The sequence below is a fragment of the Felis catus genome, chromosome B2 (assembly GCF_018350175.1).
Source record: "Felis catus isolate Fca126 chromosome B2, F.catus_Fca126_mat1.0, whole genome shotgun sequence".
Taxonomy (NCBI): Eukaryota; Metazoa; Chordata; class Mammalia; order Carnivora; family Felidae; genus Felis; species Felis catus.
The window spans coordinates 40,870,918-40,884,958 of record NC_058372.1 but is presented as its reverse complement, the minus strand read 5'-3'; the positions used below and the strand labels follow the sequence as shown (position 1 = coordinate 40,884,958).

General features: G+C 43.6%; 1 protein-coding gene across 6 annotated transcripts in view; it reads right to left on the bottom strand.

The window, feature by feature from the left end:
• BICRAL (BICRA like chromatin remodeling complex associated protein) overlaps positions 1-14,041 on the bottom strand; it is a 106,583-nt gene that overhangs the window by 4,366 nt on the left and 88,176 nt on the right. For 5 of the 6 annotated variants that reach the window (XM_023253982.2, XM_045057575.1, XM_019830596.3 and 2 more), the window contains 6 exons: positions 11,654-11,759; positions 10,684-10,784; positions 8,877-8,938; positions 7,940-8,085; positions 6,533-6,627; positions 4,167-4,269 (listed from right to left, as the gene is read on the bottom strand). In XM_023253982.2, the coding sequence (XP_023109750.1) occupies positions 4,167-4,269; positions 6,533-6,627; positions 7,940-8,085; positions 8,877-8,938; positions 10,684-10,784; positions 11,654-11,759 (613 nt within the window). The remainder of the gene's footprint in view (positions 1-4,166; positions 4,270-6,532; positions 6,628-7,939; positions 8,086-8,876; positions 8,939-10,683; positions 10,785-11,653; positions 11,760-14,041) is intronic. The other variant, XM_019830597.3, reaches the window with a different exon arrangement.

Genomic DNA, 14,041 nt, shown 5'->3' with positions numbered 1-14,041 from the left:
GGTTTCTCCCTTGGAGCAGAGGGCTGTGGAATGAGGCTTTAGGGCAGGGTGGGAGTAGATACAATTACTTCTGTCTTTGGGTGATGGCATTTCGGTCCCTATAGACACATGTAAGGGGACCTGGAGTTATAGCTGCACTTTGCCAGGACCACAAAACAAATGGTCAACACGATTCCAAAATGACACCTGCTTGGAAGGACAATGATGTATGGAAGAACCAGGTCTATGAGTGAGCACTGGACTGTGCCAGCCTTGAGGAGCCCAGGATGACACGAGAAATTTATGAGGATTTAGGAGGTTGAGGGCACGGAAGCAGACTGCTGTTACAGAAGAGGAGAAAAAGTGAAATAGGGCTTTAATGACATCTGTAGAATCAAAATGTGAATTTCTTCATCAAATCACAAAATACGAGATGTAGGGGATACAGCCTTGAAATGTACAAAGAAGACTCCAGGGGTGCCTGGTGGCTCACCTGATGGGAGTGTCCAACTTTGATTTTGGCTCAGGTCATGATCCTAGGGTCGTGGGATTGAGCCCCGTGCTGTGTGTGAAGCCTGCTTAAGATTCTTTCTCTCCCTCTTCCCCTCTCCCCTGCTTGCACTCTCTCTCTCTCTCTAAAAAAGTTTAAAAATAATATTTAAAAGGAAGACTCCAGGGGCGCCTGGGTGGCTCAGTCGGTTAAGCATTGACTTTGGCTCAGGTCATGATCTCACAGTTTGTGAGTTCGAGCCCTACATCGGGCTCTGTGCTGACAGCTCGGAGCCTGGAGCCTGCTTTGGATTCTGTGTCTCCTTCTCTCTCTGCCCCTCCCCTGCTTGTGCTCTGTGTCTCTTTCTCTCTCTCTCAAAAATAAATAAACATTAAAAATAAATAAATAAATAAATAAAAAAAGAAGACTCCATCCGACAAACACTGGCTGTGCAGGCACAATACAGAGGGGGGTGAAGGTGACATGCAGGTCTGGGGGGCTGTGACGAAGTAGGAAGATTTATCCATAAGCCCAACTCATCAAAAGGCAATAGGAGATTTCAAGTTCTAAGAAAAAGAGATAGAATTATATCCTACATCATTCTTTTCCTTTTTGGAAAGATTTGAGGATTCTCCTAAGTACACAGCATTTCTTTCAGATGCTCCCTTCAGACTGAGTGTAAGGATCATTTATTCTCTTTAGAAATTTCATGAGCCACGTCAGACACAAGGCAGAACCTTAACCTTTAACAACTGGAAAAGAAGTTAGGGGAATGGAAATAAAGCCACTGGAAAATAATAGTCCAACAGTAGGGGAATAGAGTAGCTAAATTCTCAAAGTTACAAAACATTTATTAGATATTATTTTGAAGACTCTAGCAAATGATAAGGACTTCAGATATGTTAAATGGAAGCCAATTAGAAAAACAAAATCATATTTAGCATATGACATATGGTTATAACTATACATAAATGATGCATGCAAATAGGAACCGGAGCTGGAAGGAAACTTGGAGAAATAAAAACTTTTCTTCTATAGGATGGTGCAAGTATGGGTAAAATTTACTTATTTATTTATTTATTTTTTCAACGTTTATTTATTTTTGGGACAGAGAGAGACAGAGCATGAACGGGGGAGGGGCAGAGAGAGAGGGAGACACAGAATCGGAAACAGGCTCCAGGCTCTGAGCCATCAGCCCAGAGCCTAACGCGGGGCTCGAACTCCCGGACCGCGAGATCGTGACCTGGCTGAAGTCGGACGCTTAACCGACTGCGCCACCCAGGCGCCCCAAAATTTATATTCCGTGAACTGTGATAATGATATTTGATTTAAAACATTTCAGGAGCGCCTGGGTGGCTCAGTCGGTTGGGCGTCTGACTTCGGTTCAGGTCACCATCTCACAGTTCATGGGTTCGGGCCCCGCGTCGGGCTCTGTGCTGACAGCTCGGAGCCTGGAGCCTGGTTCGGATTCTGTGTCTCCCTCTCTCTCTGCCCCTCTCCTGCTTGCACTCTGTCTCTCTGTCTCCCCAAAATAAAAAAAAAAAACATTAAATAAAAAAAAACATTTTAGAGCCTAGGGGCACCTGAGTGGCTCAGCCTGTTAAGTGTCCAACTTCAGCTCAGGTTGTGCTCTCACAGTTCATGAGTTCGAGACCCACATCGGCCTCTGTGCTGACAGCTCAGAGCCTGGGGCCTACTCTGGAATCTGTGTCTCCCTCTCTCTCTGCCCCCCTTCCCCTTGCACTCTCTCTCAAAAATAAACATTAAAAAAATTAAAAAAAAATTTTTTAGAGGCCAGAGAAAAGTAAGGAGATTCTTATTTATTTGGAGGATTCTTTTTTTTGTTTGTTTTCCTAAGATTTTATTCTTAAGTAATTTCCACACCCAACATGGGGCTTGAACTCACAACACTGAGATCAAGAGTCACGCTCCACTGACTGAGCCAGCCAGGTGCCCTGGGAGGATTCATTTTTATTTCGTTAAGAAAAATTTTTTTAAATGTTTATTTTTGAGAGAGAGAGTGAGAGAGCGCAAGCACATGCGAGCTGAGGTGGGGCAGGGACAGAGAGGGACAGAAGATCCAAAGCGGGCTCCATGTTGACAGCAGAGAGCCCCATGTGGGGTTCTAACTCATGCACAGTGAGATCATGACCTGAGCTGAAGTCAGATGCTTAACCAACCAAGCCACCCAGGTGCCCCAGGAGGATTCATTTTTAAAAGGCAGATTGTGGGTCAAATCTAATGGCATTCTGTAGGGACCAAGGGCAGGCCACCCCAATAACACAATGGCATACTGATTATTTTGGATTAAAACTACTTAAAAAAACAGCTTGTACAAGGATACTCTGACCCTCCTTGGCTCCCTGAGAGCAGGAAATAAATCCCCCATGTGAAAGGTGCCCTCCCTGTACCAAGAGGCAGAGAGATATCCTCATCACCAGAAACATGGAATTCAGGGCCAAGAAGGATGTATGAACAACCCTTGTTACTTTTCACTAATTTACTACTCCAGTCCAAATTCTGTTTTGAATTCCTTACTGAGTGAAGTCCCAGAGTTAAGTCTCTTTATCGTATCAATTCCTCAGAGATTTCTTGTCTCTTTGTCTAAAAAGTAGAAAAACTGCTTGCCTTGGTTACTCTTTGAGTCTCAACTGCATTATTGGACCTTTGTACACATGTAATAAAACTTTTTTGGGGGCGCCTGGGTGGCTCAGTCAGTTGAGCCTCTGACTTTGGCTCAGGTCATGATCTCACAGTTGGAGCCCCGTGTTGGGCTCTGTACTGACAGCCAGGAGCCTGGAGCCTGCTTCGGATGCTATGTCTCCTTCTCTCTCTGCCCCTCCCCACTTTGTGCTCTGTTTCTCAAAAATAAATGTTAAAAAAAATAATAATAAAACTTTTGTTTCCTCCTATTAATAGGTCTTATGTAAATTTAATTCTTAGCCCAGCTAGAAAAACTTTGGACAGAGGGAAATTTCTTCCTCCCCTTCAACGAAATTAGTGGGAAACTGACAGAGTGAGAGAAAGGTACTTAAATGGAGCATCTCAATTTACAAGCTTGTGGGCAGGGACCCTACAATGCCTTGCAAATAGTAAGACAACTCAGTAATTTGCTGAGGCTTAAATGCTTTGGGGAAGGCTTCTGACTTAATTTTGTTCTCAAAAACCAGAAAAAGAATGAGAATTTTACATTTATAATGGGAGAAAATAATCACGTAACAAATGTCAAATTCCAGGTTGGATTTTCTAGGCTATAGGCCTTCTTAGAGTATGCCTACACTGCTCTCATTCTTTTTTTTTCTCCCCAGAATTCATTTTATTTATTGTATTGTATCATATAATATTTTAAAGTTTAAAAATTTTTTAAAGTTTAAATTAATTTATTTTGAGAGAGAGGGAGGGTGAGCAGGGGAGGGGCAGAGAGAGAGGGAGGGAGAGAGAGAATCCCAAGCAGGCTCCACACTGTAAACTTGGACCCTGATGTGGGGCTTGAACTCAGGAACCATGAGATGATGACCGGAGGTGAAATCAAGAGTTGGGTGCTTAACCACTGAGCCACCCAGGCATCCCCTCCAGAATTCATTTTGTACCTTCAGGTTTTGTAACCAGAGGTGGTTCAGACAGACTCCCCAAAGGCCCATGGCCCGGACCCCATAAGTCCGTCCCTCTCCTCTACTTTCCCTCTGACGTTTCTTACCAGGGTCTACAAGTGCCAGACGCTTGTCTCGGGACAGAGAAGCTCTTTCCTCCTGGTTGAACATTCTATCGATCATCACCATCTCAGCAGAGGGATTGATCCGCTAAAAACGAGAGAGTCCGGTCATTTCAGATGCCTTTTAACAAGTGCAAACATCCCACTGTGTCTTTGAAACAAACGAAGCAACCAGACATGAGGATTTGGTGTTTAGGTTCTAGTCATGTGCCATTTAGTCACATTTTTTTTAAAGAAATCTTTTTCTTTAAATGTTTATTTATTTTGAGAGAGAGAGTGCACGCACATGCGAGCTCAGGGGGAAGGGGTGGGGAGGGCAGAGAGAGATGAGAGAGAGAATGCCAAGCAGGGCTCCGTGCTAACAGCACGGGGCTAGATCCCATGAATTATGAGGTCATGACCTGAGCCAAAATCAAGAGTCAGACACTTAACTGCCTGAGCCACCCAGGTGCACCTCTGTTTAGTCACATTTATCCTTATCATGTAGGAATGCATTTTTTTAAATTGTATTTTGGGGGAAAAGATGATTTACACATTGATACAAAATTCAAAAGGTACTAAAGAGGATGTGAAAAATAAGCCTGCCTTCTTGGCTTTCCCTGCCTTTCCCTGGGAGCACCTGCACCTACCAGTGTTACTAGACTCTTCTAGACTGATTTTATGCACACACATGCATTGACGTTCTTCTTTATTTCTGCACACAAATGGTAGCAACTACACACATTGTTCTGTATCTTTCTTATTTCCTTCTCTGCTTACTAATATGTTAAAAGTCTTTTCATTGCATGACCTTTTTTTTAATAGAAGATAATTTGACCAAATAGGTGGGCCTTTCCTCAAAAATGGTACTCTTTTTTGACATCTCAGCATTTTGTTTCTGAAATGGTCGTTAAAATGAGAACAACTATTTCAGGCTTTGGAGGCACAAATTTAAGTAAATATAAGTAAGTAAATATATATATATATAATTTTTTTTAACGTTTATTCATTTTTGAGAGAGAGACAGAGTGTAAGCAAGGGTGGGGCAGAGAGAGAGGGAGACAGAATCCGAAACAGGCTTCAGGCTCCAATCTGTCAGTACAGAGCCTGGCGCAGGGCTCGAACCCACGAACTGTGAGGTCATAATCTGAGCCAAAGTTGGACACTTAACCCCCCAGGCGCCCCAATGTGTGTGTGTGTGTGTGTGTGTGTGTGTGTGTATACATACACACACACACATATATATATATATATACACACACATATATATGTATGTATGTATGTATGTATGTACACACACATATATGTACATATATACATATATATGTATATATATGTACATGTGTGTGTGTGTGTATATATATAGTTAAGTAAACATAAACACACATGTATTTACACTGTACTGTCTATGTGCATAATGTAGTTCAACTAAGTTCCCAAGGGACATTTTCAAAGTTGATTTTAAATTTAAGACTGCTTGTAAGAGGCCAATTTATAGGTTAAGGCTGATACGATTTTAGAATTGTTTCTAAAATCTCAGAAGAGGTTTGGTCTTTCTACCATTTCCTGAGGTATCTTACATTTTTCTCTAATTAACGGATGCTTTAAAACTAATTTTAGTGTCTATTTAGGGAGATGAAAAGACTCTGGAATTAGACAATGGTGACTGTTGCACAACCCTACAAATATACTGAAAACCATCAAGTTGTACATTTATATTTATTTTTGTCCACATTTATGTTTTTTAGTAGGCTTCATGTCCAGCATGGAGCCCAGCATGAGGCTTGAACTCAAGACTGTCAGGTCAAGGCCTGAACTGAGATCAAGTGTCGGACGCTAAACTGACTGAGCCACCCAGGCGCCCCCAAGGTGTACGTTTTTAAATCGTGCAGGGATTTTATGGCATGTTCATGATCACTCCGTTAAAAACAAGATAAAACCAATTTTAACATCTGTTGTCACCTCGTCTTTTCAGATGTCACTCTGAACAACCTTCGCCACATCTCTGGGCTGGTGAGAGGTGGCTGGCAGCATCAGAGTGTGGATGGCGGCTGGGGGGTGCCCAGCCAGACCAGATGGTCCCGGTCTACCTTCTAGCTCTGTTAGTCACTCTGCAAGCTCACTGGCTGTGGAATGTTAGGCAAATGACTTAGCCAAAGCACTGGTTTCCTCTTTTGGGGCCAGGAAAGCCACAGCACTCACTAGGTGGGATCGCGCGTGGAAAGCGCACAAGATGCCAAGTGCTGTAGTATCTGTGCCTTTTAAACTATGCTGGGAAAATGTAATTCCCTGAGGTTTTTTTCTCTCTGAATTTGTAGCTGTGACCTGTAGAGTTTTAAAAAAACAACTATGCGTGGTAGCAGCATTTTTACCATGGCATCTTCTAGAAGCAGGCATCTGTATTTGTTAAGCATCGCTTGGGTCCTTTTTAGGAGCTGAGTGGCAACTGTTTCAAATTCATTGTCGACTTGAAAAAAAAAAAAAAAAGGAGAGAAAGAGAGAAAATGGTAAGACGGTGCAAATCACCACTAGGGCTTTTCTTTCTTAGCCCCGAAATGCATTACTCTTCCATTGCTCAAACCTGTCTTGTCTGTAACAGTTTTCTCTTCCTAGATTAGCTTTCCTTGTTTAAACAAGCTTCTGCGCTGCTTTTCTCACGGTCCATTGTTATGTGATCAAGCAAGTCATTTCAATACTAGCTTATGTTAACTTAAATCAGGAAGCCAAAAGCATAACGCTTTTAACATCACCTATAAAGGAAAACCACCCAACACAGACGTGCAATAAATATCAATGAACAGAGAATGATCTGCTGGTCTAGGTGGCCGTATCCCCTCTCCCTTCAATGGTATGAAAGACGAAAACAGTTGAAACAACACAGTCCTGCTGTCTGGGGTGGGCCGACTGGTTTTTATGTGAGGACACAAACTAGTTCATGATATCCTGCAGGTCATGGTGCAGTGGCTCTGGCCTTTGCCTGCCGGTCTCCAAAGGTTTCACATTTTCTAATCACTCCGAGTCTTCACATCCCTGTATAATGTGGGATCTGGACCCTATTCCCGGGAACTCCCAGGGAAGCTCCCAGGGGACTGACAGGGACACCACTGTACTCAGATCAGAGACCCCAGCCAGGGAAGCAAGACCAGTGGCTGCCGAGGGAGGGATTCAAGCAGTGGAAGGGAACTACCAGAGTCCAGGCTTGGGGGCGGTGGTGGGAAGGGTTGGGGGGAGGGTGGGTCCAACTCCGTTGTGCATCTGTGAGAGGCATCGTAATGGCGGGGTTCCAGGTTGGTAATGGGGCTCCCAGCCTTAATCTTTCTTGCCAGTTTCTTGACATACAGCAGTGCCCTAGACTCACTTTGGAACCTTGAAGAATGCTTGTGAGGGCTAAAGTATCTCTCTAATTCATAAAACTGGTAGTAGCAGCTAAGGGTATGCAATCTGCCTCAATACAAGAAATCACTGGCTAGAGTACCTGCTTCTGAGCCATCCCGCCTGCAGCCAGTAGTCCAGACAATGCTTTGGACTCACTGCCCCCAAATCTGTCAATAAAATACTCTGACATCTGCATATCCCTTCACAGAATGTTGAGAAGAGTAAGTCACATAACCCTGAACATGGACCGGGAGATTGAGTAAATTGGGAACAAGTTAGGTCTGTGATTAAAAAACACTAACGTGCCTACTGTATGGGAGCTACGTGGCTCTCGCTCTTCTGTGGGGCATCCATAGGATGGTGTCTGGTGTCATAGTGGCACTCTGGGGTTACAGCCTGTTTACCTTTCTTCAAGTCTTCCTCGGTGGGCATGGAGCCCTGGCACACGTGGTAGGAGAGTAGCCTCTGCACTGCATCACTTAGTGATCGGAACTGACTTTTATCAGGTGTCACAGCGTGGGCTTGGTCCCTCTGTAACTGCTGGAGAATGCTTTAAAAGAGAAATTGCCCATGTCAGTGGAGATCCATGGTAGGAAACCTAATTGTGATTTGCATGCAAAGAAATTAAGACCTACAGGAATGTTATTATTCACAGTATGGCAGTTCTGTTTTTTTTACTTCATAGGCGTATACCAAACCATGCTTCTCCCAGAGACCCTTCAGCCAATCGAAGGGTATGTGGCATGCTGGAAAGACCAAGAACTATTCTTCTTAAGAACAAAAGAGCCAACAGTAGACTCAAACTATATATGATACACAGCTGACCCTTCAGCAACATGGGAGGCTGGGGGCACTGACTCCCCGCAGAGTCAGAAACCCACAGAGAACTTGACTTTCCCCAAACTTTACTAATAGCCTCCTGTGGACTGGAAGCCTTACTGATTACACAGTCCACTAATATATAGTTTTTATATTATATGCATTATACAGAGAAAAGAAAACATTAAGAAAATCATAAGGAACAGAAAATACATTGATAGAAAATACATTTTCTGTATTTATCAGAAAAAAATCTGCGTATAAGCGGACCTGCACAGTTCAAATCCGTGATGTTCAAGGGTCACTGTATTTATAGGTCCTAATAGAAACAAACTGTAGGAAATTATTTTCAAAGTACATTAAAAATATTATATACATTATACACACACACACACACACACACACACACACACACACACACACACATATATATACATTATAACCTGACTTCTGTTGTATATTTATTGAAGGTTAGGAACCTAGGGAAATCATCAAAATGAGTCATTTCCAAGGGTCACTTACAAAGCTCCTTTAGTTAGTTGTTTTGTAGCAGGCCGCTTTTGTCCTCCTGAATGACTATCCACCTAAAGACAAAACATACCTCTTATTACTCCCTTTTGTAGAAACAATAAGCAGAATGTAGTTACACATAGTTATGTTACAGATATTTTCAATTCCCTATCCAGAGCATATTCTTTTTTAAGTTTTTTAAGTTTATTCGTTTATTTTGAGAGAGAGAGAGAGAGCGCACAAGCATGAGAGATGGAGAGAGAATCCCAAGCAGGCTGTGCACTGTCAGCACAGAGCCAACGTGGGGCTAGAACTCACAGACTGTGAGATCATGACCTGAGCTGAAATCAAGAGCTGGACGCTTACCCAACTGAGCCACCCAAACACCCCTTTGTTTTGATTTTAACTAAAAACCTTTGTTTTAATTTTTTATTTTACAGAGAAAGAGTGTGTGAGTTGGGGAGAGGGGCAGAGGGAGAGACAGAGTCTTAAGCAGACTCCATGTTCAGCGCAGAGCCCGACGTGGGACTCAGTCCCAACACCCAAGGATCATGACCTGAGCTGAAATCAAGAGTCTAACGCTCAACTGCCTGAGCCACCAGGTGCCCCTCAAGAGCATATTCTAAGAATGGGGACTGTACCCCGCTAAAAAAATAAAACAAGCCAGTCCACAGACCCATGTAGCAAAGTCACACAGTGTCAAGATTATGGAAAGTTTACTATCAGTTCCCTGGAAGGGACTGTATTTAAAGCCTAAATCTCCAACTCTATAAATGCATCATTAGATTTTTGAAGTATATTTGTGGGTACCAACTCCATGAACATCTGAAAATCCATTAGCTGTTACAGTCAAGGTGTGTGATTTAGTAGGTAATTTCTCTCTTTTTTTCCTTTAAGTAAACTACACCCCAACATGGGCTCAAACTTATGACCCTAGATCAAGAGTCATATGCTCTACTGACTGAGCCAGCCAGGTGCCCATAGTAGGGCATTTCTTATGTCAATGTTAAGGGAACAAACATGACTTATGTCAGAATCTGAGAATTGAACCAGATCCTTCACGGAGTATTCCAGGCGGGCCCAGACTATAACAAGTTTCATTAAACTATGAATTGGGGTTTGATTGAGAAGAAACTAAGGGCTCAGCAAGCTGAAAACAAAAATATTTTTCCTTCGTTTTTAGATCAGTGGTTGGGTTAAAAGACCACAGAAATGGACTATTTCACATATTCCTGGTTGCTACAGCAGAAAAATAAAAAACTCTTGGTATAACTAAGAGGAACAGATCTACTTCAGTTATGATAATGAGTGATACCACTGAATAGTAAACTACGTGTTTTTAGTGTCTACTATGTATTTGCTACTAGTATATTATTATGGTTATCATTATTGTTTTAATGTTTATTTTTGAGAGGAGAACGCGAGCGGGGAAGGGGCAGAGAGAGGGGGACAGAGGATCCGAGGGTCCCCATTGACAGCAGTGAGCCCAGTGCGGGGCTTGAACTCACAAACCGTGAGATCACGACCTGAGCCAAAGTCGGATGCTCAACCGACTGAGCCGCCCAGGAGCCCCAACTTCTAGTCTATTATTAATTCATGAGGAAATGACAGTGCTGTAATGTGAGAAATAGAATAGACACATAAATCCCATAAACATTAACAGAACACAGCCTGGCCTGTCGGGAAGGTCTTCAGTGAACAAGCACACTTTTGTGTGTAGATGATACCAGGCGGGAACCACCAAGCTGGAGATGACACAACTACATTTCCTCACAATTATGCTCAACCTTAGGAAGAAGCTATGCAAATTGTCCTCTACCTGCACAGCTGGCTGGCCAGGAGATGATCCAACTACCTTTTCCTGCTGTGGCTGTGCGGTTCCTAAGGACACCGGTATAACTTTGCTTCCAGAATCCTGCCCTATTAGAATGAACACATAAGACAACAGAAACAGTCAATCGGGCCCTTTATATCACCCCTAGAGGCCAATGGATGTGGGTTACTGAATGTTCTGAGAAGGATTTCTTTATCACGAATGCTTGCTCTGAGGAAGGACGGTGGGAAGTACATTTATCTACAGAAGCCCTAGCGGCAGATGTCATGATTAGTAAAGCCTACGTGGTAATAAATAGAAAGTAGATACATAAATCAATGGGAATAAATAAAAGCTGCCAGTGCTACAGTTTCGAATTATCGAAGGTCTGAGGAACAGGCCTCGAGCCAGTCACTACGGCAGTATTACTGGACAGCCAGCCAGGATTACAACACCCCAAAATGCTCACGAACGATGTAAGGGATGGGAGGCCCAAGCAGGAGGCTGATTACAAGTGTTCCTGCTTTTGTCTTTTTCAGTATTTACTGAGCAGTGCAGGTATTCAAAGCTTTAGAAGGAACGGAAGACATAGCCCACAATATTTTTAGTCTTGGCGGGGGGGCAGGGGGGGATTCCAAATATATATAAATAAAGTGACATGAGGATAGTTAGAGTCCCTTGTGCCATAGGACACTGGATTTTGTTGTTTCCAAGCGGCACATTTCCCCCCAAATTAAGTGCGTCATAATTCAATTAGAAGTGCGTTTTGTTTTTCTTTCTTAGTAGTGTATAAAATGAAAGTGGGGATTGCAACATGGTTTATCATTCGGGGGGAAAGGAGGCAGAAGGAACGGTCAGGGTGGGGAGGAGGCTGAGTGGGAAGGGCTACATGCAGGGTGAGGATGGGCAGAGAGTGTCCTCTGGATTTGGGGAGACAGGGGACGGCTGAGGGGAGATTACTGTGAAGGCTCCTGACCTGGCAGTGCGGTGTTCAGGAGGCCAGGGATCTGTGCTTGCCTCAGGCCATCTGTGGTCTTGGAAGCGGATATGGGGGAAGTCTGATTCAAACCTTTTTTCTGAGCCTGCGAAAAATATTGCCAAGAGGAAAAGTTAATTTCGTGACTAAAGGCTGTAACCGATTCCTCAAAACACCAATTAGGCCGGTTAATGTCTACCCGGCATCACCGTCAGGTTAGATTACAAAACAAAAGCAGAGTTTTCCGTCACTCTCCCACCACGCTGGGAGGACCGCAAGCAGCGCCCTTTAAAACGCTACAGGCGAGCCGAATTTTCTCAGTGCCATTCACGGGGATGCGGAGTTGATGCCAGACTGCTTTCTCGCCCCGGGACTGCGGTGCCCAGACACAGAGGCAGAGCCAGAAGCTCACTTTCTATCCGCGGTAATTTTCTAGCCTGCAGGGACTATGATCCCAACTGCCAGAACCTATGGGGGCCGGGTGCTGCACGGACTCTGAGCACCTGGTCAGGGTCCAAGCGCCAGCCCCAAACCTACTGCGAGCACGCACTGCTGTGTAGATGATCTAGAGCACGTGCCACCCCTGCCACCGGTATGGCTCCCGTTCGCATCATGTCAACATCAGGTGTAACTGGGAAATGTAAATTCAACTGAATATTAGCCTGAGGAAAATATTATTCGGAAAATTAATCTGATGTTTGAAATGGGTGAGTGCTTCTTTTCTATAAATGAGGACATGAACTGGATGAAGTTTAGGGACTGACAAGTTCCTTTTAGCTCTAAAAAGATCTGTTATCTCTATGATCCATTTAAAGGAAGATGATAAAGGGCTTTTAAATTACTCTCAATTTTTAACCTTCTGTGTCATTACTGCTTCATAGTGCAATAAGTTTTCAGAGTTTTTTCTTCAGTTTTATATTTTCTATTCTATCAGTGGATTGAGAATTTAGTGCAGCCATCCCCACGGGGGACTTAAACTATGACCTTGGCCTGATTAAAATGTTCCCACCAACCATTCGTGTGTGGGCACTCACACAGTCTTTAGCAATGCCTGACCATTGGCCAAGTAAGTTCATGCTGATATTTCTATTCTAAGCGATCAATTATCTATTTGGTTCTCTCTTCTAATATAAAAATGGAGAGGGATTTATTTTTAGAGCTATACATCCTTTTTGTGTCCTTAATGTTTATTTATTTATTTTTGGGAGACAGAGAGAGAGAGAGAGAGAGAGAGAGAGAGAGAGGGAGGGAGGGAAGGAGGGGCAGAGAGAGAGGGAGAGAGAGAGAGAGAGACAGAGAGAGAGAGAATCCCAAGCAGGCTCTGCACTGTCAGCACAGAGCCCGACGCAGGGCTTGAACTCACGAACACTGAGATCATGACCTGAGCTGAAGTCAGATGCTTAACTGACTGAGCCACCCAGGTGCCCTGAGAGGGATGTGACATCACCCCAGAAGGAAGAGGTCACTACAAAGTTGGAAACGGTCACCTTGCTCATCCTTCCGTTAGCAGGGAAGGTCAGACCTACACCATTCTACGCAGACAGCTAATACATTTTTAGTAACAAAACCCGGAGGGGAAATTTTCCAGTGTTCACAGCATTTCACCTAGAACATAACTCTGCTCTCCTAGTGTTGGTAGCTGTCCACACGGAGGACACTGGGGTTGCGGGGAGGTCTGGGGAAAACAGTGAGCACCCTCTCAGATATTTCCAGGGGATGAACACTAAGGGCCATCTTGAATAAAAAACAAACAGATAAAAGTTGGGAAAATGTGGCTTCACAGGGCAAGGCTATATACTACGTGGAACTCTGAACTAACCAGACCACCAAGAATAGATGGACCAGAGTGAATATGTTCCTGTGACCGCAGTCCTTACGGTAGTGCTGTTAATACACAGTTTTGGAATTTTTCCCAATGTGCCTAGTTCGCACGAAACAGAAGAATGTCAGTCATCCTTACTGCTTTAGAGTATACAACTTTTTTTTTTTTTAAATAAAAATGGCATTACCCAGCCTGATCTTCCACCTTACTTATCAGACATGACCTAAAATGATTCACAGTTACTAAACAGATGAACAAAACAAAATTCCTACAGCAGCACCTGGGCGGCTCAGTGGGTTAAACATCTGACTCTCGACTTCCGCTCAGGTCCTGATCTCACGGTTCGTGAGATCGAGCCCTGCGTCGGGCTCTGCACTGGCAGCTTGGAGCCTGCTTGGGATTCTCTCTTTCTGTCCCTCCTCTGCTCATGTGCTCTCTCTCAAAATACATACATACACATTAAAAAATAAACAAACAACCCCCCTGCATACATAAGCGATAAAACTATACAGCAAAGCAAGAAAGAGATCACCAGGAAAGTCAGGAGAAGGGCTGTGGTTCGGAAG